A 23,983-nucleotide genomic window follows, 5' to 3' on the forward strand; every position below is an offset into this window, starting at 1 on the left:
GAGGGCAGCCCCGGACGGCAGGCGAGGGCCCCGCCGTTGCCAGGGCCCGGCCGCGTGGCGCTCGGCCCCGAGTGGGCGGGGTCTGACGTGGCTCCGCCTACTGGGCCGGTCTGGCCACGCCCCCACCCCGGCTCAACCGGGACCGGGACCGGGACACCGGGATCGGGATTGGGACACTGGGATCGGGGTTCGTCCCGCCGTGCCCCCGGTCTGAGCCCCGGACCGAGCCTGGGTCCTGGTCCGCTCTGCCGTGCCCCAGGTCCCGCCGTGCCCCCGGTGTGAGCCCCGGACCGAGCCTGGGTCCCGTTCCTCCCCGCCGTGCCCCCGGTCCGGTCCCGGTCCGTCCTGCCGTTCTCCCGGTCTGAGCCCCGGACCGAGTCCGTCCTGCCGTGCCCCGGTGCTGGTTCCGTTCCGAGCCCGGTCCCGGTAATTCCTGCTCTGTCCCCGGTGCCAGCCCCGGGCCGGTTCCCCTGCACCGTGTCCCTGCTCCCATTCCCGGTCCCGGTGCTCCCGGTGCCAGCCCTGCTCCTTGCTCTGTGCCCGGTCCCGGTCCCGGTTCGGCTCCTCCGCGCCCCGGTGCCGGTGCCGCCCCCCGGAGCCAAGGAGGACACGGTCTCGGGGGTCCGAGGTTCTTTATGGGGGCGCCCGGGCCGGCGGGCAGTGCTGCCGGTACCGGCAGGGAAGGGGGAGCCCCGGGGCACCGGGCCCGGGCAGTGCTGCCGGTACCGGCAGGGAAGGGGGAGCCCCGGGGCACCGGGCCCGGGGCGGGGGCGGGCGGGGGCAGCCCCGGGCCCGCTGCTGGTTCCGTCCCACGCGCGGCCGCTGCTGCTCGCGGGGCTCCGGTCACAGCGCCAGCACCGGCGGGAACACGGCCGCGTCTGCGGGGACAGGGACAGGGCGTGACAGGGGACAGGGCGTGACAGGGGACAGGGGGTGACAGGGACACGGCAGGGGGAGAGGGGACACGGGGGTGACAGGGGACAGGGAGTGACAGGGGACAGCCCGGTGACAGGGACACAACAGGGGGAGAGGGGACACGGGGGTGACAGGGGACAGGGAGTGACAGGGACACCGGGGTGACAGGGAAACCGGGGGGAGAGGGGACACTGGGGTGACAGGGACAGGGAGTGACAGGGACAGCTCGGTGATAGGGGACAGGGAGTGACAGGGGACAGCCCGGGGACAGGGACAGGGGGTGACAAGGACAGCAGTGGGGAGAGGGGACAGCGCGGTGACAGGGGACAGGGAGTGACAAGGACACCGCGGTGACGGGGGACAGGGGGTGACAGGGACACCGGGGTGACAGGGGACAGGGAGTGACAGGGACACCGGGGTGACAGGAACACAACAGGGGAAGAGGGGACACGGGGGTGACAGGGTACACCGGGGGGGAGAGGGGACACCGGGGTGACCGGACAAAACAGGGGGAGAGGGGACACGGCGGGGGAGAGGGACAGCGGGGTGACAGAGGGACACCGGGGTGAAAGGGGACAGGGGGTAACAGGGGACAGGGGGTGACAGGGACACCGGGGTGACAGGGAAACCGGGGGGAGAAGGGACACGGGGGTGACAGGGACAGGGAGTGACAGGGACAGCTCGGTGATAGGGGACAGGGAGTGACAGGGGACACAACAGGGGGAGAGGGGACACCGGGGGTGACAGGGACACCGGGGATGACAGGGACAGCGCGGTGACAGGGGACAGCACGGGGGAGAGGGGACACGGGGAGGGGACAGGGGACACGGGGGGAGAGGGGACACGTGGAGGCGACAGGGGAGACGGGGAGGGGACAGGGGGAAGGGGCAGCAGCCAGGAGGGAACACGGCAGGGTGACAGGAGATGGCGGGGTGACAGGAGACACAGCAAGGGTCGAGAGAGGGGACATGGGGAGGGGACGGGGGACACGGGGAGTGGACAGGGGACACCGCGGGGGGAGAGGGGACAGGGGGGAACATGGCTCCGTCTGCGGGGACACGGCGGGGTGACAGGAGACACAGCAAGGAGCAAGAGAGGGGACATGGTGGGGTGACAGGGGACACGGGGAGGGGACACGGGGAGGGGACAGGGGACACGAGGAGGTGACAGGGGCCACGGGGAGGGGACGGAGGACACGAAGAGGGGACAGGGGACACGAAGACTGGACAGGGGGAGGGGGCAGCAGCCAGGAGGGAACACTGCCCCGTCTGCGGGGACACGGCGGGGTGAGAAGGAACACAGCAAGGAGCGAGAGAGGGGACACGAGGAGGGGACAGGGAACACGGGGAGGGGACAGGGGCCACGGGGAGGGGACAGCGGTGCCATCTTACGCTTGGGGCTGCTCTGGCTGTCGGGCTCGGGCACCTTCCAGTCCAGCTTGCGGCCCTTCTCGTAGAGCCCCTTGAGCACCTTGCGGAACTCCTCGGGCTCCGCGCCCTGCGGGCTCAGCTCCAGGTACTTGCGGTACAGCTGCAGCGCCGTGCGCGCGTCCTCGATGCTGTCGTGGGTCTCCCCCTGGATCTTCAGGTCTGCGGGGACACCCCCGGCTCAGCGCGGGGACCCCCGGCGGGGGGATCCGCCCCTTCCCGGCTCCCGGAGCTGCGGTACCCACCCAGGAAGTACCAGGCGAGGAAGCGCAGGGAGATCATCCTCTTCCTCGGGATGTGGAACAGGTACACGGTGTCGATCACCTGGTCCTTGGGCACCTGGGGAGGGGACAGGTCCTGCTGTCGGGGCTGGGGGGGGACATGGGGCCGGTCTGAGCCCTCCCAGCCCCACCCCAGCCCCCCACCGTGGCCAGGGAGGGGGGCAGGCTGTCACCATCAGGTTGATGACACGGAAATCCTTCTGCAGCCCGTGGCCCACGAACTTGACGCCCACGTCGATGAGGAAACGAAGCTTCAGGTAGGTGGACTTGAGGGTGGTCAGGTGCTTGGAGGAGATCTTGGCGTCCAGGTCTCCTGGCTTGATCCCCGAGTACTGGGTCAGGTAATCCACCACCTGCGGAGACCGGGGCACCTGGAGGGGGCTGCAGGGCCCAGGGCTCTGCCCCCTCCCCAATTCCCCTCTCAGCACCCTGGGGAGGGGGCTGGTGGTGGAGGACAACAGCCACAGGTGAGCATGGAGGACGTGGGAGTCCAGTGAGGACACGGGAATGCAGGTGAGGTCACCACAGAGGACACAGGGGAACACCCAGGTGTCCAGGAGAGCACCCAGGTGTTCATGGAGAACACCCAGATATCCCTGGAGAGCACCCAGGTGTCCAGGAGAGCACCCAGGTGTTCATGGAGAACATCCAGATGTCCATGGTCAGCACCCAGGTGTCCAGGAGAGCACCCAGGTGTTCATGGAGAACACCCAGTATCCATGGAGAACATCCAGGTGTCTATAGGGAGCACCCAGGTGTCCATGGAGAGCACCCAGGTGTTCATGGAGGGCACCCAGGTGTCCATAGGGAGCACCCAGGTGTCCATGGAGAACACCCAGATATCCCTGGAGAGCACCCAAGTGTCCATGGAGAGCACACAGGTGTCCAGGAGAGCACCCAAGTGTCCATGGAGAACACCCAGGTGTCCATGGAGAACACCCAGATGTCCATGGAGAGCACCCAGGTGTCCCTGGAGAGCACCCAAGTGTCCATGGAGAGCACCCAAGTGTCCATGGAGAGCACCCAAGTGGGTGGGTGTCCAAGTGAGGTCACCATGGAGAACACAGGAGTCCAGGTAAGGTCACCAAAGGGGACAAAGGAGTCCCTGGACAGCAGCCAGGTGTCCACGGGGAGCACAGAGGTGTCCAGATACGGTCACCGTGGAGGACAGAGGAGTTCATGGGGAGCACCCAAGTGCCCAGGTGAGGTAACCAAGGAGAACACTCAGGAACCCAGATGAGGTCACCATGGAGAACACACAGGTACCCACATGAGGTCACCATGGAGAACACAAAGGTGTCCAAGTAAGGTCACCACAGAGAACAAACACATGCCCAGGTGAGGTCACCATGGAGAACACCCAGGTGTCCAAATGAGGTCACCAGAGAGAACACAGAGGTGTCCAAATGAGGTCACCATGGAGAACACACAGGAACCCAGGTGAGGTCACCATGGAGAACACCCAGGTGTCCAAGTGAGGTCACCATGGAGAACACCCAGGTGTCCAAATGAGGTCACCAGAGAGAACACAGAGGTGTCCAAATGAGGTCACCACAGAGAACAAACACATGCCCAGGTGAGGTCACCACGGGGAACACACAGAAGCCCAGGTGAGGTCACCACGGGGAACACCAAGGTGTCCAAATGAGGTCACCACGGACAACACACATGTGCCCAGATGAGGTCACTGTCACCTGCAGAGCAGGCCCACGTCCCTCCCGGTGGCCTGGGGAGCAGCGTGAGGCCAGGTGTGCCCCCATACCTGCTCCTGGGTGGAGATGTAGTCATCGATGAAGGGCACGCCCTCGTTGGGGCCCTGCCCACGCACGCAGGTGATCCGGGCCACCGACATCTGGCTGGGCTTGATGGTGGACTTGGTGCCATCACTGCGCAGCTCAGCCTCCTCCTGCCACCGGGAACGGGACACGTGGTGACCGACCACCCCAGAGGGGCCATCCCTGTGCCCCGTGTCCCCAACCAGAGAGCTCCCCCACCTCGTTCAGCGTGACGAACTCGGCGTCCAGCCCCACCAGGTCTCCAGCCTGGGGCATCTCGTTGAGCATGAGGGGGATGAAGGTGGCGTGGCACTTGCGCTGCTTGCGGGCCAGCGAGGCCTCGGCCAGCAGCACGTTGGCCTCGATGGGGTTCTTGACTGTGCAGGGAAAGGGGAAGGAGCTCAGCGGCGCCGCGGCGGCGCCGGCCCCGCCGCTGCTTCCACGCCAGGGGCACTCACTGACGAGGTTGTACTTGGCGTTGAGGTTCCTCCGGGCGTAGTAGAGGATGGCTGGCACCTTCCAGCTCATGTCAAACTGCACGGCCTCGCACTGCAGGGGAAGGGGGGACGGTCAGGGGCGGCCTGGGTGGCTCCACGGGGCGGCCACGGTGTCACCTCGGCGCTCACCTTGTCCACGGGCTCGATGAGGAAGTCGTTGAAGAGGTACCACTGCTGGTGGGTGACTCCCTGGGGAGGGAAGGCACAGCCTTAGGGGCCCCCCCAGGCCAGAGCAGTGACTCCTCTGCCCAGTTACCAGGGAAAGGAGGGTGTGACGGTGCCATGGGGGAACCCCCGCCCTTCCTGGGACACCGTGGGGAAATCCCTGCTGCCCTGGGTGGTGACAGGGGACCAGAAAGGATTGGGCTGGACGGGCTCCGGGCTCTGCCCAGCTCCTGAGCAAAACTCCAGGGAGATGCAAGAGATAAGAGACAGGGATGGAGCCTTGACACACTCTGGGAACTCCTGCCTTGGGCATCTCCAGCAGAAACCAGGAGTGCCCAGACCAGCCCTTTCCTCGGGAAGGGAGATGACGTCCCTGCCCTTACCTGGAAGTACAAGGACAAGCTGGCACCGTGCCCGTGGCCAGGAGGAACCAGCCTGAGTGGGTGTGGGAAGAAGATTTCTTCAACCCTTCCCTCCCTGTGAGAGGCCCCAGCAGCTTTTGGCGTTCAGCCAAACCCTCCACACTTGGCTGGGAGAGCCAGGAACGACAGATCCCCCTCGGGGGGGGCTCCCAGGAGGTGCTGGGGGTCCTGCACGGGGGGGGGGGTCCCAGGAGGTGCTGGGGGTCCTGCAGGGTCTCACCTCCTTCCGCTGGTGGTAGGTCTCTCCCACCTTGATGTGCCCCACCAGGCTGCCCCCCGTGCGGGGATCCAGGATGTGGACAACGGTGGCCATGAGGTCGTAGATGTACACGGACTCGGGGTCGTCTGTTGGGCTCAGCTGTGGGAGGAACCGGGAATGTCCGAGCCCCCAAAGCACCAGCCCGGATATTTCCGTGCTCCCCTGAGTTATCTCCTCATCATCTCTCAGCAGAAAGTGGTTCTGAGGCAGCTCTGCTCCCACAGCCCCACGTGCCTCTGTCACTTCACCCGCGGCGATTCTGTGACTTCACCCACGGTGACTCTGTCACCTCACCCACAGTGATTCTGTCACCTCACCCACGGTGATTCTGGCACTTTACCTCGTCGCTCTCGCTCCAGTTGCTCACGTCGAGCTCTTTGCTCTTGGTCAACCTCATCTTGATGGCGTGAGGGATCCAAATGTTCTTCAGTTCCTCCACGGAAGGATACGAATGCCCCGTGTCGGGGTTCCCCAGATCCTTCCTGCACGGGGAATCATGGAAAGCTGAGCTGGAGGGAGATGTCACCCAGGCCAGGACTCCCACCCAGCTGATTCCTGAAATTTCTGTGGGAAGCTGGAGCTGCCTGGAGCAGGACTCTGGGAGAGGTGCTGAGCCAATGTGGTTTTGGGGCTTTTGTCAGTTACAAAAGGGGCACGAGGTGGGTGACAAAGGGGATGTGGTGCAGCCTCAGACACGCAGGTTATCAAATCAACATTATTTACATGAGAAATAGCCCAGAGAATCACCCAGGAGGTGTCACTGCTCAGAGCTGCCGGCCCAGGAACAGAATCCCAGAATCCTTGAGGTTGGAAAAGCTTTCCAAGGTCATCAAGTCCAACCTCTGGTCAATCACCCAGACCAGAGTGCCACATCCACTCATTCCTGGGCCACCTCCAGGGATGGTGACTCCCTGGGCACGTCCAAACTCTTTCCATGAAGAAATTCCTCCTGAGTGGTCACCTACCAGTCTCCAAGAGAGATCTCCTTTCCCTTGGTGATGTCAAAGCCTCCTCTCTTCATCATGGCTTTCTGAAAGGAATACTGGCAACGAAACACAGGCAAGTGTCAGCACACGGTGACAGGCCAGCCCTGGGGACACGTGGGTGACAGCCAGGCCAGGAGCAGGGAAAACACAGGGATAGAAAATCGGTGACAAGGAAAAAGCAAGGGAAACCCAAGGTGCTCCCGGGGGGGGTGGGGGAAGGACAAAGTCACTCCTGCAGTCCCTTCAGCTCTGCCACGCCTGGAGATCTCGTGTTTTCCAACTCCAAAGGCACAGACCGTGCCCCAGGCACGACCCAACTGCACCAGGTCCTCGGGTGGAGGGAGAGAGGCCAGAGACAGCGAGGGCAGAGTGAAAACCTCGGCGGGGCCGGGCACCGCAACCCCCGCGTGCCCGGCGTGTCTGCCCCACCTCAGCCTGGGTCTTCCAGAAATCTGCCTCCTTGGAGCTGTTCACCTCACAGTTAATGACCAGCACGTCTGGCAGGCAGCGGATGTTCCTGGTCTGCACCTGCAGGGAGAGTTGGAGGTGGGAATGAGAGCCCTGGAGAGGGATTTGGGACATCCGAGCAGGATTTGGGACATCTGCCACCGCCTTGGCCCGCAGTGCTTCCTCCCCTGCCTGGCTGCAGTCCTGGGGGCACTTCCAGGACACCAGAGCTGCTCCAGCAGCTCCTGGGGGGTTGTTTCTCCCTGCTGAATCCTTGCCCCTGCGAGAGGAATTCACAGAGCCCAGGAAATACCCCACGGCTGCCAGCCGGGCCAGGAACCGAATCTCCCAGGGAATCCGCTCAGGATGAGTTCCCCGGTGACTCAGGGAGAAACTGCCCCCTTCATGCCCGTGTCCCACAGCCCCTCGTGCCCGTGCCCCCCGTGCCAGGCTCACCGTGGGCTGGTATTTCTCACAGTTCTCACACCAGGCCTGGGTGTTCTGCTCCAAGCAGATGCTACGCTTTAAAATTTGGGCGAACTCGTAATCCTTGGCTGGTTTTTCTGGAGGGAGAAAGGAGAATAACGTCACCTCTCCAGCACACAAACCTTGACCAGCTGAGCTCAGCCAAACCTCTGGGGTTTTCCTCTTAACCACCAGCCAGAAGGTCAAGCCCCAAAAGTGTCTTTCGGAAGCCAAAAGCTCGGCTGGTTGGAAACCCATTCCTGGAGCTGAGGCAGCTCCTGGCTGTGGCTGTGTTCCAGCTGGAAAAATCCTGGAAAACAAACCCCACCCAGCTGAGGGGGCTGGGCCCTGCTGTTACCGGTGCTGTCGGGGTAGGAGAGGGTGAAGAGCAGCGTGGAGGACACACGGACAGTCTCCTTCCCACAGCGGCACATGCTGCAGTTCTCCATCTCACAACTGAAGAGCTGCCCGATCACAGAGTCCCCCGAGGAGCCAAAGCTGCTGGAAAAACAGCACTGGGATCAGCAGGGATCCCTAAGCTGAGGGCCCACAGCTCCCAGATTCCAGCAGATTTCGGGGAATCGGCCACCTGAGCAGTCCCAACCTTCCAAGCCCCTCTGTAAAGCCTCACGCCTCCAAACAGGTTTTAGGGGGGCACAGGGTTCAAATATGTGGAGAACTGCAGTTCCCATGGATCCCTCAAGGCATGAGTGGCAAAAAAACTTCCTGAGGGATGGGTGGGGTCTCTGGTGAGCAGTCCCCCTCCCCAGCCTGCTCATTCCCTGTGCCATCCCCATGCCAGGGCCTCACCTGCTGCCAGCCCCCCGGTAGGCCTGGGGTCCCTCCTGCTCCTGGGTTTCCTGGTGCAGCTGAGTCAGGATGAAACGGTTCCAGCTCTGAATCAGCCTCCCCAGGTTCACCTTCCCCGTGGCTTCATCTGAGTCTGCCAGGATCAAGCCCAGCGCCGACGCCTCCGGGATCGTGCGGAAAGCCCGCAGGAAATTGCTTCCCTGGGCATGGGGCAAGAGCAATGTCACCAAGGCCGAGTGACAGGAGTTTCCATCAGCCTGCCCAGCACCACTCCCGTTCCTCTGCCACGCCCTGGGCAGCCCAGCCCAGCACAGACCTGGCAGGGGTCTCCTCGGGACAGGTCCAGCATGTGGAAGAGCAAGCCCAGCTCGCAGCCCAGGCAGAATTCCTTCTGGCACAGGTGGTTCTGGACCAGGCAGCGAACTGGCTCCAGGAAATAGAGCACCTGGGAGAGAGCCAGCAGTCAGGGGGGCTTTGGGGAGGCCACGGGGGTCTGGGTGGGCCTGGGGCAGCTCCCACCTGGATCATGCAGTTGCAGTAAGCGTTGGGAATGTGAGGCTCCAGCCCCGCAAACAGCGTCTTGTTGTAATGCTTGAAGTCAAAATCCTCCAGCCCCAGCTTGGAGTATTTGATGGTGACCTGAGCAGAGATGTGACAAGTGAAACAAACACCTCACCCCATGGAGACTTTTCCCCACCGTGCCCCCAGCAGCCCCCCAAGGCCACCACCTTCCTGTACTTCTTGGCCACCCTGTAGAGATGTGGCTCCTCCTCACGCCCGATGGGGGACTCGGGGACTTGGCTGAAGTTGTCAAACTCGTTGTCCATCTCCTTTAACCTATAAGGAATCTTGGAGCAGGGAGAGAGAAGGGGTGAGCAGCTGAGCCCTGAGGTGGGGAGAAACCCCACAAGCAACTCCCGGGCTTTCCTGCCTCCCTGAATGAGCAAAGGGATCCACCAGAGCAGAGTGGGGCCCTCCCTGGACCTGCACGAGGCCTCCACACCTTCCTGCTCGCAGGGATTTGTCACTGTGGGAAAGCACAGGGCAGTGTTTTCCCAAGGCTGAGGGACGTGCCATGAACCTCCCAACAGCTCAGACCTCCCCTGCCCTCAGAGCCACGGAGGGATGGAACTGGGAAAACTCCATCCCTTTCCCTGCTCAGGAGGAGCTGCCACCTCCAAACTCCACCAAGGGAACGGGATGGGATTCCACCTTTTGCCCCGAAACCTCGGGGATCCCTCAGCACGCAGAGAGCTCCATCCCCTCCCAGGCTGCAGAGCTCCACCCTCCCAAAATCCCCTGCTGGCAGTGGGTACCTGGTTACGGAGCTTGGTCCTGGGGTTTGGGGCGTAGCCGATGAACCCCACCTTCTTCATGGTGCGCAGGATCTCGGGATCCACCGGGGGGGCTCGCCTGGAAACACCCCCTGGCTCAGAGCAGCACCTCCCACCCACCCTGGGGGGGCTCAGGGACCCACCCTGAGGGTGGTCCTGAGTGTTCCCCCCTCCCCAGGTTCATTTTCCATCCCAACAAGGGACGCTGAGCATGGGGGGGTGTTAGGAAGAGGGAAAAGGAGATTCCCCATGGGCAGGATCCCACTGGGAGTGGGAGGGAGTTGGGACCATGTCCCACCATCCTCACACCTCCACTGCAGGAAACTCGTCTGGTGTTTCACAGGTAAGCAGGAATGATGCTTTAGGATTTAGCTTTTATATTTTTCAGGTCTTGTAGTGCTTTATGGTATAACTCTGCAACTCCACAGCCTGTCAGCTGCTGTTCTCCCATTTTATTTAAATAAAACAATTCCTCTCCGAAACTCAAGGACACCTGACTCAAGCTGCTAGAGATGGAAACAACTGAATTTAGGGGGGCAAACTTGGAGTAAATAATAACTAACAATATAGTAATAATAACTAAATAATAAATAACAGGCTGTAATTGGAGTAAACTCCATTACCTGAGGCTGTAACTGGAGTGAGTAACTCCATTACCTGAGGCTGTAATTGGAGTGAATAACTCCATTACCTGAGGCTGTAACTGGAGTGAATAACTCCATTACCTGAGGCTGTAACTGGAGTGAGTAACTCCATTACCTGAGGCTGTAATTGGAGTGAATAACTCCATTACCTGAGGCTGTAATTGGAGTAAACTCCATTACCTGAGGCTGTAACTGGAGTGAGTAACTCCATTACCTGAGGCTGTAACTGGAGTGAGTAACTCCATTACCTGAGGCTGTAATTGGAGTAAACTCCATTACCCGAGGCTGTAACTGGAGTAAACTCCATTACCTGAGGCTGTAATTGGAGTGAATAACTCCATTACCTGAGGCTGTAACTGGAGTGAGTAACTCCATTACCTGAGGCTGTAACTGGAGTGAGTAACTCCATTACCTGAGGCTGTAACTGGAGTAAACTCCATTACCTGAGGCTGTAACTGGAGTAAACTCCATTACCTGAGGCTGTAATTGGAGTGAATAACTCCATTACCTGAGGCTGTAACTGGAGTGAGTAACTCCATTACCCGAGGCTGTAACTGGAGTGAGTAACTCCATTACCTGAGGCTGTAATTGGAGTAAACTCCATTACCCGAGGCTGTAACTGGAGTGAGTAACTCCATTACCTGAGGCTGTAACTGGAGTGAATAACTCCATTACCTGAGGCTGTAACTGGAGTGAGTAACTCCATTACCTGAGGCTGTAATTGGAGTGAATAACTCCATTACCTGAGGCTGTAACTGGAGTGAATAACTCCATTACCTGAGGCTGTAATTGGAGTGAATAACTCCATTACCTGAGGCTGGAACTGGAGTGAGTAACTCCATTACCTGAGGCTGGAACTGGAGTGAGTAACTCCATTACCTGAGGCTGGAACTGGAGTGAATAACTCCATTACCTGAAGCTGTAATTGGAGTAAACTCCATTACCTGAGGCTGTAACTGGAGTGAATAACTCCATTACCTGAAGCTGTAATTGGAGGATTAACCCCTGATATGTAAATACACCAAACTTATAAGTGTGAAAAACTCACAACCAACATCTCGGGTGTAACCTCTGGGAGGCTTTAACTACCCAAGGTGCACCTATCGAAGCCCTTCCATAAAAACCTACTTTTAATTGCATTTAATCCCTCTATCCTCTGCTCTAGCCAGCCCCTCCAGCCACGAGGAAAGAGAAGAACTCTACCAGAACCCCTTCCAGCAGGAATTTGGGGATTACCGCGGCGCCGGCGCGGAGTTGGCGGCCGGCCAGTCGGAGAGCAGCGTGTCGCTGGTCAGCGGCACCGGGATCAGCGACAGAGGCACCAGGTCCTGGTTCCAATCCAGCTGTGGCAGCGTGTCCACCATGCAGGGCAGGGCAAAATCGGTCTCGCGGGAGTAGGCGTTGAAGGTGACCTCGGGGGAGTCGGCCCAGAGGTGGACGCAGCCCTCGGAGTCGCCGAAGGCCAGCGCCTGCTTGCTGGCCGACACGTCGAAGGTCATGATGAGCGGCCCCACGGTGTTGACGTGGAAGATGTCGGCGGGGTTGGCCAGCCCGGTGGGCTCGCAGAACTGGCACTGGCCTGGTGGCGGGGGGGAAATGGGGCAGTGAAAATGGGGAAGTGTGGGTGGGAGTCAGGCACGCCGCTGGAAGGGGATAGCAGCACTTGGATGAGCATTGTGGAGTGTCCTGAGTGGGAAGGGAGGCACAAGGATCAAAGTCCTGCTCCTGGTCCTGTGGAGGATAAGCCCAAAAGTTCTCCAGTCCCCAAATCCCAACACCTGAGAGCGTTGTACAAGCACTCCCTGGTCTCTGGAATTGTGGAAAATCCTAAACCAAAAGGAACTCACAAGGATCCTCGAGTCCAACTCCTGTCCTTGCACAGGACAAGCCCAAAAGTTCCTCAAATCCCAACACCTGAGAACATTGTCCAAGCAATCCCTGGCCTCTGGAATTGTGGAAAATCCTGAGCTGAAAGGAACGCACAAGGATCATTGAGTCCAATTCCTGTCCTTGCAGCCCAAAAGTTCCTCAAATCCCCAAATCCCAACACCTGAGAGCGTTGTCCAAAGACTCCCTGGTCTCTGGAATTGTGGAAAATCCTGAGTTGAAAGGAACGCACAAGGATCCTCGAGTCCAACTCCTGTCCTTGCACAGGATAAGCCCAAAAGTTCCTCAAATCCCAACACCTGAGAGCGTTGTCCAAAGACTCCAGGATCTCCAGAATCATGGAATATCCTGAGCTGAAAAGAACTCACAAGGATCCTCGAGTCCAGCTCCTGTCCTTGCACAGGACAACCCCAAAAACTCCTCAAATCCCCAAATCCCAACACCTGAGAGCGTTGTCCAAAGACTCCCTGGTCTCTGGAATTGTGGAAAATCCTGAGCTGAAAGGAACTCACAAGGATCGAGTCCAACTCCTGTCCTTGCAGCCCAAAAGTTCCTCAAATCCCCAAATCCCAACACCTGAGAGCGTTGTCCAAGCACTCCCTGGTCTCTGGAATTGTGGAAAATCCTGAGCTGAAAGGAACTCACAAGGATCACCGAGTCCAACTCCTGTCCTTGCACAGGACAAGCCCAAAAGTTCTCCAGTCCCCAAATCCCAACACCTGAGAGCATTGTCCAAAGACTCCAGGATCTCCAGAATCATGGAATATCCTGAGCTGAAAAGAACTCACAAGGATCCTCGAGTCCAGCTCCTGTCCTTGCACAGGACAACCCCAAAAACTCCTCAAATCCCCAAATCCCAACACCTGAGAGCGTTAAGGACTTGAGAGCATTGTCCAAACACTCTCTGGTCTCTGGAATCATGGAATAACCTGAGCTGCAAGAGACCCACAAGGATGGAAGTCCAACTCCTGTCCTTGCAGAGGACACTCCAAAATCCCACCCTGTGCCTGAGAGCGCTGCCCAAACACTCCTGGAGCTCTGGCAGCCTTGGGACCATGACCAAGAGCCTGTTCAGTGCCCAACCACCCTCTGGAGGAAGAACCTTTTCCCAAAATCCCACCTAAACATCCCCAGCCATTCCCTTGGGTCACCACCCCAGAGAGCAAAGCGAGGAATTTGTGAGCTCTCCCCTCATCCTCCTCTGCTCCAGCCTGAATCCCACAGGATCCAACCCTGAACTTGAGGACACCACGGCCATCCCCAGATGAGGGAAATGGAACTGCAGAGAATTTTTAAATCTTGATAGAAGCGTCACCCACAGCGTGACCGCACCTGTCTGGGAGATGATGGCCAGGCGCGACGTGTAGGTGGGGATGAAGCGGAGGAAGAAGGGGTCGATGTGGACCTGCAGGGGCGTGGTGGCCCTCATCATCCTCAGGTCGTAGACCTTGAGGAAGCGGTCACAGGCCAGGCCATTCATGCGGCTGGAGAAGCCACAGGTCACCAGCAGGTTGCCGTGCACGTCAAAGTCCGACAGGCTGCCGGAGTGGGCGTCAAACTCGTGCTCCACCACGAAGGTGCGCAGGTCACGCAGGGACACCTGTGAGGGGACGTCCTGCTGTGGTCACCCAGGCTCTGGAGGTGTGGGAAGAGCTCAGATCCTGGGATTTCCCTCACTTCAGCCGGGTTACCTTGCCCGAGGTGTGGCCGCAGAAGAAGAAGCGGTTGGATTGCCTCATGATGGTGATGCCGGGCACCTCCACGGTGTACTGGGAGAGAGGTGGGGAGAGTGGGGATGAGCAAAGAGCAGGGATGGGCAGGGATGGGCAGGGATGGGCAGGGATGGGCAGGGATGGGAGCAGGGATGGACAGGGATGGGCAGGGATGGGAGCAGGGATGGGCAGGGATGGGCAGGGATGGGCAGGGATGGGCAGGGATGGGCAGGGATGGACAGGGATGGGCAGGGATGGACAGGGATGGGCAGGGATGGGCAGGGATGGACAGGGATGGGCAGGGATGGACAGGGATGGGCAGGGATGGGCAGGGATGGGAGCAGGGATGGGCAGGGATGGACAGGGATGGAGAGGGATGGGCGGGGATGGGAGCAGGGATGGACAGGGATGGACAGGGATGAGCAGGGATGGGCAGGGATGGACAGGGATGGGCAGGGATGGGCAGGGATGGGCAGGGATGAGAGCAGGGATGACCAGGGAAGAGCAGAGATGACCAAGGAAGAGCAGATATGAGCAGAGATGAGCAGGGATGAGCAGGGATGGGCAGGGAAGAGCAGGGAGGACTCCCAGAGCAAAGCTCCAGGGAGCAGCCCCCGGCCCTGCCACACCTTCTGTGTCTCCTGCACGGTGTTGAGGTCCACCTCCAGGACGTGGTTCTGCAGCCCGGCCACCAGCAGGGTGTTGTTGTCTGTCAGCAGGAGGCTGTGCATGTCCTCGGACTCATCCATGCTGGGGGACAGGCAGGACACCCTGAGACCCCTGAGAGTCCTGAGAGTCCTGAGATCCCAGAGACCCCTGACACCCCTGAGATCCCTGAAATCCCTGAGGCTCCTGACACACCTGACACCCTTGTGACCCTAGAGACCCCAGAGACCCCTGAGATCCCAGAGTCCTCTGACACCCCTGAGACCCCTGACACACCAGAGATCCCTGAGACCCCTGAGACTCCCGAGACCCCTGAGACACCTGAGTGCTCTGACACCCCTAAGGCTCCTGCCACCCCTGAGACCCCTGCCACCTTAGAGACCCCTGACACACCTGAGGCTCCTGCCACCCCTGAAACCCCAGAGACCCCTGGCACACCTGAGACCCCTGAGACCCCTGAAACCCCAGAGACCCCTGACACATCTGAGACCCCTGAAACCCCAGAGACCCCTGACACATCTGAGACCCCTGAGACCCCTGAAACCCCAGAGACCCCTGGCACACCTGAGACCCCTGAGACCCCAGAGACCCCTGACACATCTGAGACCCCTGAGACCCCTGAAACCCCAGAGACCCCTGGCACACCTGAGACCCCTGAGACCCCAGAGACCCCTGACACATCTGAGACCCCTGAGACCCCTGAAACCCCAGAGACCCCTGACACATCTGAGACCCCTGAGACTCCTGAGACCTCTGAGACCCCTGAAATCCCTGAGACTCCTGACATCCCCGAGACTTCAGAGACCCCTGACACCCCTGTGACCCTAGAGACCCCTGAGACCCCTGGCACACCAGAGATCCCTGAGACTCCTGAGACTCCCGAGACCCCTGACACACCTGAGTGCTCTGCCTGCCCTGAGGCTCCTGCCACCCCTGAGACCCCTGCCACCTTAGAGACCCTTGACACACCTGACAGCCCTGAGACCCCAGAGACCCCTGAAACCCCTGAGATCCCTGAGATCCCTGAGACCCCTACACACCTGAGACCCCTGACACCCCAGAGACCCCTGAAACCCCTGATGCCCCTGAGACTCCAGAGACCCCTGAAACCCCTGAGACCCTAGGGACCCCTGAGACTCCTGAGACCCCTGACACACCTGACACCTCTGAGAATCCTGACACCCCAGAGACCCCTGACACACCTGAGACTCCAGAGACCCCTGAGACCCCTCAGACCCCTGACACCCCAGAGACCCCTGACACACCTGAGACCCTAGGGACCCCTGAGACCCCTGAGACTCCTGACAGACCTGAGACCCCTGATACACCTGAGACCCCTGAGACTCCAGAGACCTCTGAGACCCCTGAAACCCGAGACCCCAGAGACCCCTGACACCCCAGAGACCCCTGACACACCTGAGACTCCAGAGACCCCTGGGACCCCTGACACCCCTGAGGCTCCTGACACACCTGAGACCCCTGAGACCCTGAGACCCTAGGGACCCCTGAGGCTCCTGAGCCCCCTGACACACCTGACACCTCTGTGACCCTTGAGACCCCAGAGACCCCTGACACCCCAGAGACCCCTGAAACCCTAGGGACCCTTGAGACCCCTGAGACTCCTGAGATCCCTGACACACCTGATACCTCTGAGACCCCTGATACCCCAGAGACCCGTGAGACCCTGCCCAGCCCCTGGAGGGAGCAGGGAGGGGCTGGAGGGGCCAGGAGCACTCACAGGTAGTCGAAAATGATGAGGCCGCCCCGGGACATGTACTTGAGGTTGGTTTTGGTGAGGAAGAGGACGCCGTTCTCCAGGCTCTGGATCTGGCGGATGTCATCGCTGCTGTTCACCTGGAAGGAGGAGTAGCGCTCCAGCGTGGGCCCGAAGAAGGAGGTGGCATGGCCCTGAAAGGAGAGGGGACAGGGATGTCACAACCCCATGTCCCTGTGGGTGTGACACAGATGAGTGTTGCTTTATCCTCTGCAAAATCCTGGATTTTCCAGGTTATGGGGGCATTCCTGGGTGCTCCAAGCCAGCTCAGGCTTTTCCCTGGATAAATAAAAAATCCCAACACGTCCCCTCTGCCCTGAGAGGGGACAGAGGTGTCACAACCCCATGTCCTGGTGGGTGTGACACAGCTGAGTGTCACTTTGTCCCCTGCCAGATCCCGGATTTTCCGGGTTTGGGGGCATTCCTGGCACTCCTGGGGGCTCCAAGCCAGGGAAGGCAGCTCAGGCTGGATAAATAAAAAATCCCAACACGTCCCCTCTGCCCTGAGAGGGGACAGAGGTGTCACAACCCCATGCCCCAGTGGGTGTGACACAGATGAGTGTTGCTTTATCCTCTGCAAAATCCCGGATTTTCCAGGTTATGGGGGCACTCCTGGGTGCTCCAAACCAGGGAAGGCAGCTCAGGCTTTTCCCTGGATAAATAAAAAATCCCAACATGTCCTCGCTGCCCTGAAAGGAGAGGGGACAGAGGTGTCACAACCCCATGTCCTGGTGGGTGTGACACAGATGAGTGTTGCTTTATCCTCTGCAAAATCCCGGATTTTCCAGGTTATGGGGGCACTCCTGGGTGCTCCAAACCAGGGAAGGCAGCTCAGGCTGCATAAATAAAAAATCCCAACACGTCCCCTCTGCCCTGAGAGGGGACAGAAGTGTCCCAACCCCATGTCCTGGTGGGTGTGACACAGCTGAGCCTCGCTTTGTCCTCTGCAAAATCCCAGATTTTCCAGGTTTGGGGGCACTCCTGGCACTCCTGGGTGCTCCAAGCCAGGGAAGGCAGCTCAGGCTTTTCCCTGCATAAATAAAAAATCCCAACACGTCCCCTCTGCCCTGAAAGGAGAGGGGACAGAGGTGTCCCAACCCCATGTCCCGGTGGGTGTGACACAGCTGAGTGTCACTTTGTCCTCTGCCAGATCCTGGTTATGGGGGTTTTCCTATAACCCATTACCCCATAACCCCATTAATCCCATAACCCCAGGTTATGGGTTAGGCTTTTCCAGGTTATGGGGGTTTTCCCATGACTCATTACCCCATAACCCCATTAGCCTACATTATAGTTAGGGGAGGCTTTTACAGGTTATGGGGGTTTTCCATAACCCATAACCCTATAGCCCCATTAACCCCACAACCCCACTAACCCCATTACCCCAGGTTATGGGATAGACTTTTCCAGGTTGTGGGGGTTTTCCTATAACCCATAACCCCATAATCCCATTAACCCCATTAACCCATTAACTCTATAACCCCAGATTATGGGATAGGCTTTTCCAGGTTATGGGGGTTTTCCTGTAACCCATAACCCCATAACTCCATTAACCCCATAACCCCAAGTTATGGGTTAGACTTTTCCACATTATGGGGGTTTTCCTATAACCCATTAACCCCACAACCCATAACCCCATAACCCCACAACCCCATTAACCCCATAACCCCAGGTTATGGGTTAGGCTTTTCTAGGTTATGGGGGTTTTCCTATAACCCATTAACCCCACAACCCATAACCCCACAACCCATAACCCCACAACCCATAACCCCATAACCCCACAACCCCATTAACCCCATAACCCCATAACCCCAGGTTATGGGTTAGACTTTTCCAGGTTATGGGGGTTTTCCTATAACCCATAACCCCACAACCCATAACCCCATAACCCCACAACCCCATTAACCCCATAACCCCATAACCCCAGGTTATGGGTTAGACTTTTCCAGGTTATGGGGGTTTTCCTATAACCCATTAACCCCACAACCCATAACCCCATAACCCCATAACTCCATTAACCCCATAACCCCATAAACCTAGGTTATGTGTTAGATTTTTCCAGATTATGGGGGTTTTCCTATAACCCATAACCCCACAACCCATAACCCCATAACCCATAACCCCATTAACCCCATAACCCCATAAACCTAGGTTATGTGTTAGATTTTTCCAGATTATGGGGGTTTTCCTATAACCCATAACCCCACAACCCCATTAACCCCATTAACCCCATAACCTGGGCTGGTGGGAGGCCACAGAACAGGGACATTAATTTTGGGTTTTAACTCAAACTCAAGTTTGAGGTTTTTAATTTCCAGCTCGGTGACTGCTTTAGGGTGTAACCCCAAAACCCCACAGCCTGTCAGCTGCTCTTTTACCCAGACAAAACAATTCCTCTCTCAGCCTCAAACTCAAGGACACCTGATTGTCTCAGGCCCTGAAAAACGCAAACAAAAAGGGAATTGTGGGGAGCAAACCGGGGGAATGTGACTGAATTACCTCAAGCTCTAATTGGACAATTAAAGTCTGATATGCAAATAAACCAAACTTTTATCTGGCTGAAAACCTCGTGGGTTTTATCCCCCCTGGGTGTGGGTTCTGCGAGCTCCTGCTCTGCCCAAGGTGCACCTTTGAAGGTTTTTCAAGAAATCATTTCCTTTATTCTTCAGCTCTGGCTGGTCTCTGTTCTAGGGAGCCTCTCCAGGCATCACTGGATGAGTTTTCCTCTCCCTTTCCATCCCACGACTCCACTGAACCCCAAAACCTTCCCAGAGCTTCCCAAGACCTCATTAGATCTCCCCAAAAACTCTCCAGAACCTCCCAAAACCTCTCCAGAGCTTCCCAAACCTCCCCAGAGCTTCCCAAAACCTCTCCAGAACCTCCCAAAACCTCTCCAGAGCTTCCCAAACCTCCCCAGAGCTTCCCAAAACCTCTCCAGAGCTTCCAAACCTCCCCAGAGCTTCCCAAAACCTTTCCAGATCTTCCAAAACCTCTCCACAACTTCTCAAAACCTTCCCAGATCTTCCCAAAACCTCCTCAAAACCTCTCCAGACCTTCCTAAAACCTCTCCAGAGCTTCCCACAGCTTTCCAAAGCCTCTCCAAAACCTTCCCAGAACTCCTCCAGACCCTCCCCAGAACCTCCCAAAACCTCTCCAGAGCTTCTCAAAACCTCCCCAGAACCTCCCAAAACCTCTTCAAAGTTTCCCAAAATCTCCTTAGATCTCCCCAAAACCTCTCCAGAACCTCCCAAAACCTCCTGAGCTCCCCAAATCCCTTCAGAACCTCACAAAACCTCTCCAGACCTCCCCAGAACCTCCCAGAAGACCTCCAGACCCTCTCCAGAGCTCCTTGAACCCCTCCAGAACCTCCCAGAACCCCCCCAGAACCCCTGCAGACGCTCTCCAGAGCTCCCCAAACCTCTCCAGAACCCCCCCCGAACCCCTGCAGATGCTCTCCAGAGCGCCACAAAACCTCTCCAGAGCTCCCCAAACCTCTCCAGAGCTCCCCAAATCCCTCCAGAACCTCCCCAGAACCTCCCAGAACCCCTCCAGAGCTCCCCAAACCTCTCCAGAGCTCCCCAAAACCTCTCCAAAACATCTCCAGAGCTCCCCAAACATCTCTAGAACCACCCAAAACCTCTCCAGACCTCCCCAGAACCTCCCCAAAACCTCTCCAGAGCTCCCCAGAACCTCCCCAAAACCTCTCCAGAGCTCCCCAAACCCCTCCAGACCCTCCCAGAACCCCTCCAGACCCTCCCAGAACCCCTCCAGAACCTCCCCACACCCTCCCAGAACCCCTCCAGACCCTCTCCAGAGCTCCCCAAACCCCTCCAGAACCTCCCCAGAACCTCCCAGAACATCTCAAAACCTCTCCAGAGCTTCCCAAGACCTCTCCAGAACCCCTACAGAGCTCCCCAAACCCCTCCAGGCTCCCAGAACCTCCCAGAGCCCCTCCAGAACCTCTCCAGACCTCCCCAAACCCCTCCAGAACCTCCTCAGACCCTCTCCAGAGCTCCCCAGAACCTCGCAGAACCCCTCCAGAGGTCCCCAAAACCTCTCCAGAACGTCTCCAGAGCTCCCCAAACATCTCTAGAACCTCCCAAAACCTCCCCAAAACCTCTCCAGAGCTCCCCAAACCCCTCCAGACCCTCCCAGACCCCTCCAGACCCTCCCAGAACCCCTCCAGAACCTCCCAGAACCCCTCCAGAACCTCCCCAGAACCCCTCCAGACCTCCCCAGAACCCCTCCAGACCCTCCCAGAACCCCTCCAGACCCTCCCAGAACCCCTCCAGACCCTCCCAGAACCCCTCCAGAACCTCCCAGAACCCCTCCAGACCCCCCCAGAACCCCTCCAGAGCTCCCCAGAACCCCTCCAGACCCTCTCCAGAACTTCCCAAACCCCTCCAGACCCTCCCAGAACCCCTCCAGACCTCCCCAGAACCCCTCCAGACCCTCCCAGAACCCCTCCAGACCTCCCCAGAACCCCTCCAGACCCTCTCCAGAACTTCCCAAACCCCTCCAGACCCTCCCAGAACCCCTCCAGACCTCCTCACAACCCCTCCAGACCCTCCCAGAACCCCTCCAGACCTCCCCAGAACCCCTCCAGAACCTCCCAGAACCCCTCCAGAACCTCCCAGAACCCCTCCAGACCCTCTCCAGAACTTCCCAAACCCCTCCAGAACCTCCCAGAACCCCTCCAGAACCTCCCAGAACCTCCCAGAACCCCTCCAGACCTCCTCACAACCCCTCCAGAACCTCCCAGAACCCCTCCAGACCTCCCCAGAACCCCTCCAGACCTCCTCACAACCCCTCCAGAACCCCTCCAGACCCTCTCCAGAGCTCCCCAAACCCCCCCAGACCCCCCAGAACCTCTCAAAACCCCGTCCAGCGCTGCCCACGCACCCCGTGGTTGCCGACCCACAGCATCTCCTCGTGCAGGTCGAAGTGTGCCACGGCGGCGGGCACGCCGACCTCGGAGACGGCCGTGTGCAGCTCGCTGTAGATGCCCTCCATGAGGGGCACGGCGTCGGGCACCGGCAGCCCCTCCAGGGCCACCCCCTCGGGGTCCAGCTCCACCAGCCCCGGCGCCAGGTGCGGGTCCAGCACCGGCTCCAGCGCCGCGTGCAGGGGGGCACCGAACTCGGCCAGCGAGGGGGGGAGACCCTCGAAGTTCATGGTGGGGCCTGGGGGGGAGAGGGACCGGGTGAGGGGCGGGGGGTGGGGATGGGGGGTGGGAATGGGGGTGGGGGGGTGGAAATGGGGCTGGAAATGGGGATGGGGGGTGGAAATGGGGATGGGGGGGTGGAAATGGGGATGGGGGGGTGGAAATGGGGATGGGGGGTGGGAATGGGGATGGAAATGGGGGGGAAATGGGGATGGGGGGTGGAAATGGGGCTGGGGGGTGGGAATGGGGGGCTGGAAATGGGGATGGGGGATGGAAATGGGGATGGAAATGGGGCTGGGGGCTGGAAACGGGGATGGGGGGTGGAAATGGGGATGGGGATGGAAATGGGGATGGGGGGTGGAAATGGGGGTGGGAATGGGGACGGGGGGGATGGAAATGGGGATGGAAATGGGGATGGAAATGGGGATAGAAATGGGGATAGAAATGGGGATGGAAATGGGGATAGGGAATGGAAACGAGGATGGGGGAATGGAAAAGGGGAGCTGGAAATGGGGGGCTGGAAATTGGGATGGGGGCTGGAAATGGGGATGGAAATGGGGATGGGGGCTGGAAATGGGGACGGGAGGGGAACGGCGGCGGGATTACCGCGAGTGAGGGGCAGGAACGGGAATCACCGGGAGTGAGGGGCAGGAACGGGGCTGAGAGGCAGGACCGGCAACCGGGATTAACGGGATCCCCGGGGGTGAGGGACGGGGACGGCAGCCGGGATTAACGGGAGCACCGGGCCCCGTCCCTGGGCACCGGGCATCACCCGGGCGAACCGGGCAGCCTCCCGGGAATACCAGGCAGCCTCCCGGGGATACCAGGCAGCCTCCCGGGGGTACCGGGCAGTGTCCCGGGGCACCGGGGGCCTCCCGGGGAGCCAAACCGGGCCCCGCCCCGCGCCCTCCCCGGGGCTCCGGGCCAGCTCCGCACCCGCCGCCTTTATCACCGCCAGCCCACACCGTCCCGCACCGCCGCTATCAGCGGCCGCAGTCCCGGGGCGGGGCACGGAGGGCCCGGCCCGAGCGGCCGCTCCCACCGAGCACCGGAGCCGCCACCCCCGCCGCGCGCCGTTACCGAGGCTCCGCGGGCAGAGCCGCGCCGGGGCCGCGCTGCCGGGCTCGTCCCGCTGCGCCGCCGCGGCCGGGCCGGGCCGGGGCCGCTCCCGCCGTCGCTACGGCAACCGCGCCCCGTGCCCGGTGCACCGGGCCCGCCCCGCGCCGCCGGCCAATGGCAGCGCGGAGCGCCGGGCGCCGACCAATCAGCGCTGGAGGGAGGCGGGACTAAGCGGAGAGGCGGGACGGGGCGCCGCACGGGACAAAAAGGCTGTATTCCTCTGGTTCGCGGCGGGGGAGCCCCGGTTTGAGCACCGGGAGCACCGGGAGCCTCTCGGAGCCTCTCGGAGCCTCTCGGAGCCTCTCGGAGCCTCTCGGAGCCCCGGGCGCTGCCGAGCCGCGCGGCGGTTGCGGCCTGTGGGGTCCCACGGGTGTCCCGCAGCGTCCCCGGTCACCTACGAGAGCCTGCGGGGTGTCACGGAGCAGCGCGGGGACATTTGGGACATGCCTGGCACCCCTCGGGGTCCCCAATGTCCCCAGGTGTCGCCAAGTGTCCCTTGGCATTCCTACACAGCGTGCACGGGGGTCCCACAATGTCCCCTGGGGTCACACGGCACCGCAGAATGTCCCCAAGTGTCCCCAAATGTCCCCAAGTGTCCCCAAGTGTCCCCAAGTGTCCCCAAGTGTCCCCAAGTGTCCCCAGGTGTCCCGCTCTGTCCCTTGGTATCTCATCGTGTCCGCTGGTGTCCCAAATGTCCCTCAGTGTCCCTCAATGTCCCTCAGTGTCCCTCCATGTCCCAAATGTCCCTCAGTGTCCTTTGGTGTCTCTCAGTGTCCCCCGCTGTCCCCGCCGTGTCCCCGCCCGCTCCCCCCGTGCCCGGCCCATCCCCGGTGCCCGCGGCGCGCCCGGTGCCGGGGAAAACCGGGGGCAGCCCCGGCGGGCGGAGCGGGAAGCGCCGGAGCCGCCAAGATTGCGGCAGCACGGCCCGGTCCGACCCGGGACAACCGGGAATACCGGGAATACCGGGAATACCGGGGACAACCGGGAACAACCGGGAACACCGGGAATACCGGGGACAACCGGGAACACCGGGAATACCGGGAATACCGGGGACAACCGGGGACAACCGGGAACACCGGGAATACCGGGGACAACCGGGAACAACCGGGAACACCGGGAATACCGGGGACAACCGGGACAACCGGGAACACTGGGACAACCGGGAATACCGGGACAACCGGGGACAACCGGGAACACCGGGAATACCGGGAATACCGGGACAACCGGGGACAAC

The 23,983-nt window shown here is 60.1% G+C and overlaps 2 protein-coding genes across 4 annotated transcripts; one reads left to right on the forward strand and one right to left on the reverse strand.

Moving 5' to 3' along the window:
* Nucleotides 1-722: 722 nt before the first annotated feature.
* On the reverse strand, nt 723-22,848 carry LOC135292014 (PAN2-PAN3 deadenylation complex catalytic subunit PAN2). 3 transcript variants are annotated; one of them, XM_064406256.1, is made up of 26 exons: nt 22,711-22,836; nt 21,369-21,649; nt 16,431-16,600; nt 14,656-14,776; nt 14,006-14,083; nt 13,647-13,914; nt 11,664-12,006; nt 9,766-9,862; nt 9,178-9,297; nt 8,969-9,088; nt 8,766-8,894; nt 8,450-8,649; nt 7,998-8,140; nt 7,631-7,737; nt 7,157-7,255; nt 6,707-6,783; nt 6,082-6,223; nt 5,703-5,840; nt 5,025-5,084; nt 4,857-4,947; nt 4,618-4,775; nt 4,386-4,529; nt 2,797-2,976; nt 2,588-2,681; nt 2,307-2,504; nt 723-878 (listed from the first exon to the last, which is right to left on the reverse strand). In XM_064406256.1, exons 2-26 carry the CDS (start codon nt 21,639-21,641, stop codon nt 844-846), a joined length of 3,585 nt encoding a protein of 1,194 aa, XP_064262326.1. In that variant the 5' UTR covers nt 21,642-21,649; nt 22,711-22,836; the 3' UTR covers nt 723-843. The 3 variants fall into 3 exon arrangements, 2 of the variants coding, with proteins under 2 accessions (XP_064262326.1, XP_064262327.1); XM_064406257.1 differs by having other exon boundaries at nt 7,998-8,137; nt 22,711-22,835; XR_010354606.1 differs by lacking the exon at nt 723-878 and having other exon boundaries at nt 2,366-2,504; nt 2,768-2,976; nt 22,711-22,848.
* Nucleotides 16,635-20,539, forward strand: LOC135292017 (uncharacterized; the record flags this gene model as incomplete). The annotated part of the gene is made up of 3 exons (XM_064406260.1): nt 16,635-16,646; nt 19,539-19,687; nt 20,455-20,539. Coding segments are annotated over exons 1-3 (246 nt in total), but the record flags the coding sequence as incomplete, so codon positions are not given.
* Nucleotides 22,849-23,983: the final 1,135 nt, after the last annotated feature.

The sequence above is a fragment of the Passer domesticus genome, unplaced genomic scaffold (genome assembly GCF_036417665.1).
Source record: "Passer domesticus isolate bPasDom1 unplaced genomic scaffold, bPasDom1.hap1 HAP1_SCAFFOLD_178, whole genome shotgun sequence".
Taxonomy (NCBI): domain Eukaryota; kingdom Metazoa; phylum Chordata; class Aves; order Passeriformes; family Passeridae; genus Passer; species Passer domesticus.

Excerpts from the sequence above, each read along its gene's own strand:
- LOC135292014 (XM_064406256.1), bottom strand. The coding sequence starts at position 21,641 with ATGAACTTCGAGGGTCTCCCCCCCTCGCTGGCCGAGTTCGGTGCCCCC. Across the intron at positions 8,141-8,449 it reads TACCGGGGGGCTGGCAGCAG|CAGCTTTGGCTCCTCGGGGG; the intron begins GTGAGGCCCTGG and ends CTGTTTTTCCAG. Across the intron at positions 2,682-2,796 it reads TCCGTGTCATCAACCTGATG|GTGCCCAAGGACCAGGTGAT; the intron begins GTGACAGCCTGC and ends TCCCCTCCCCAG.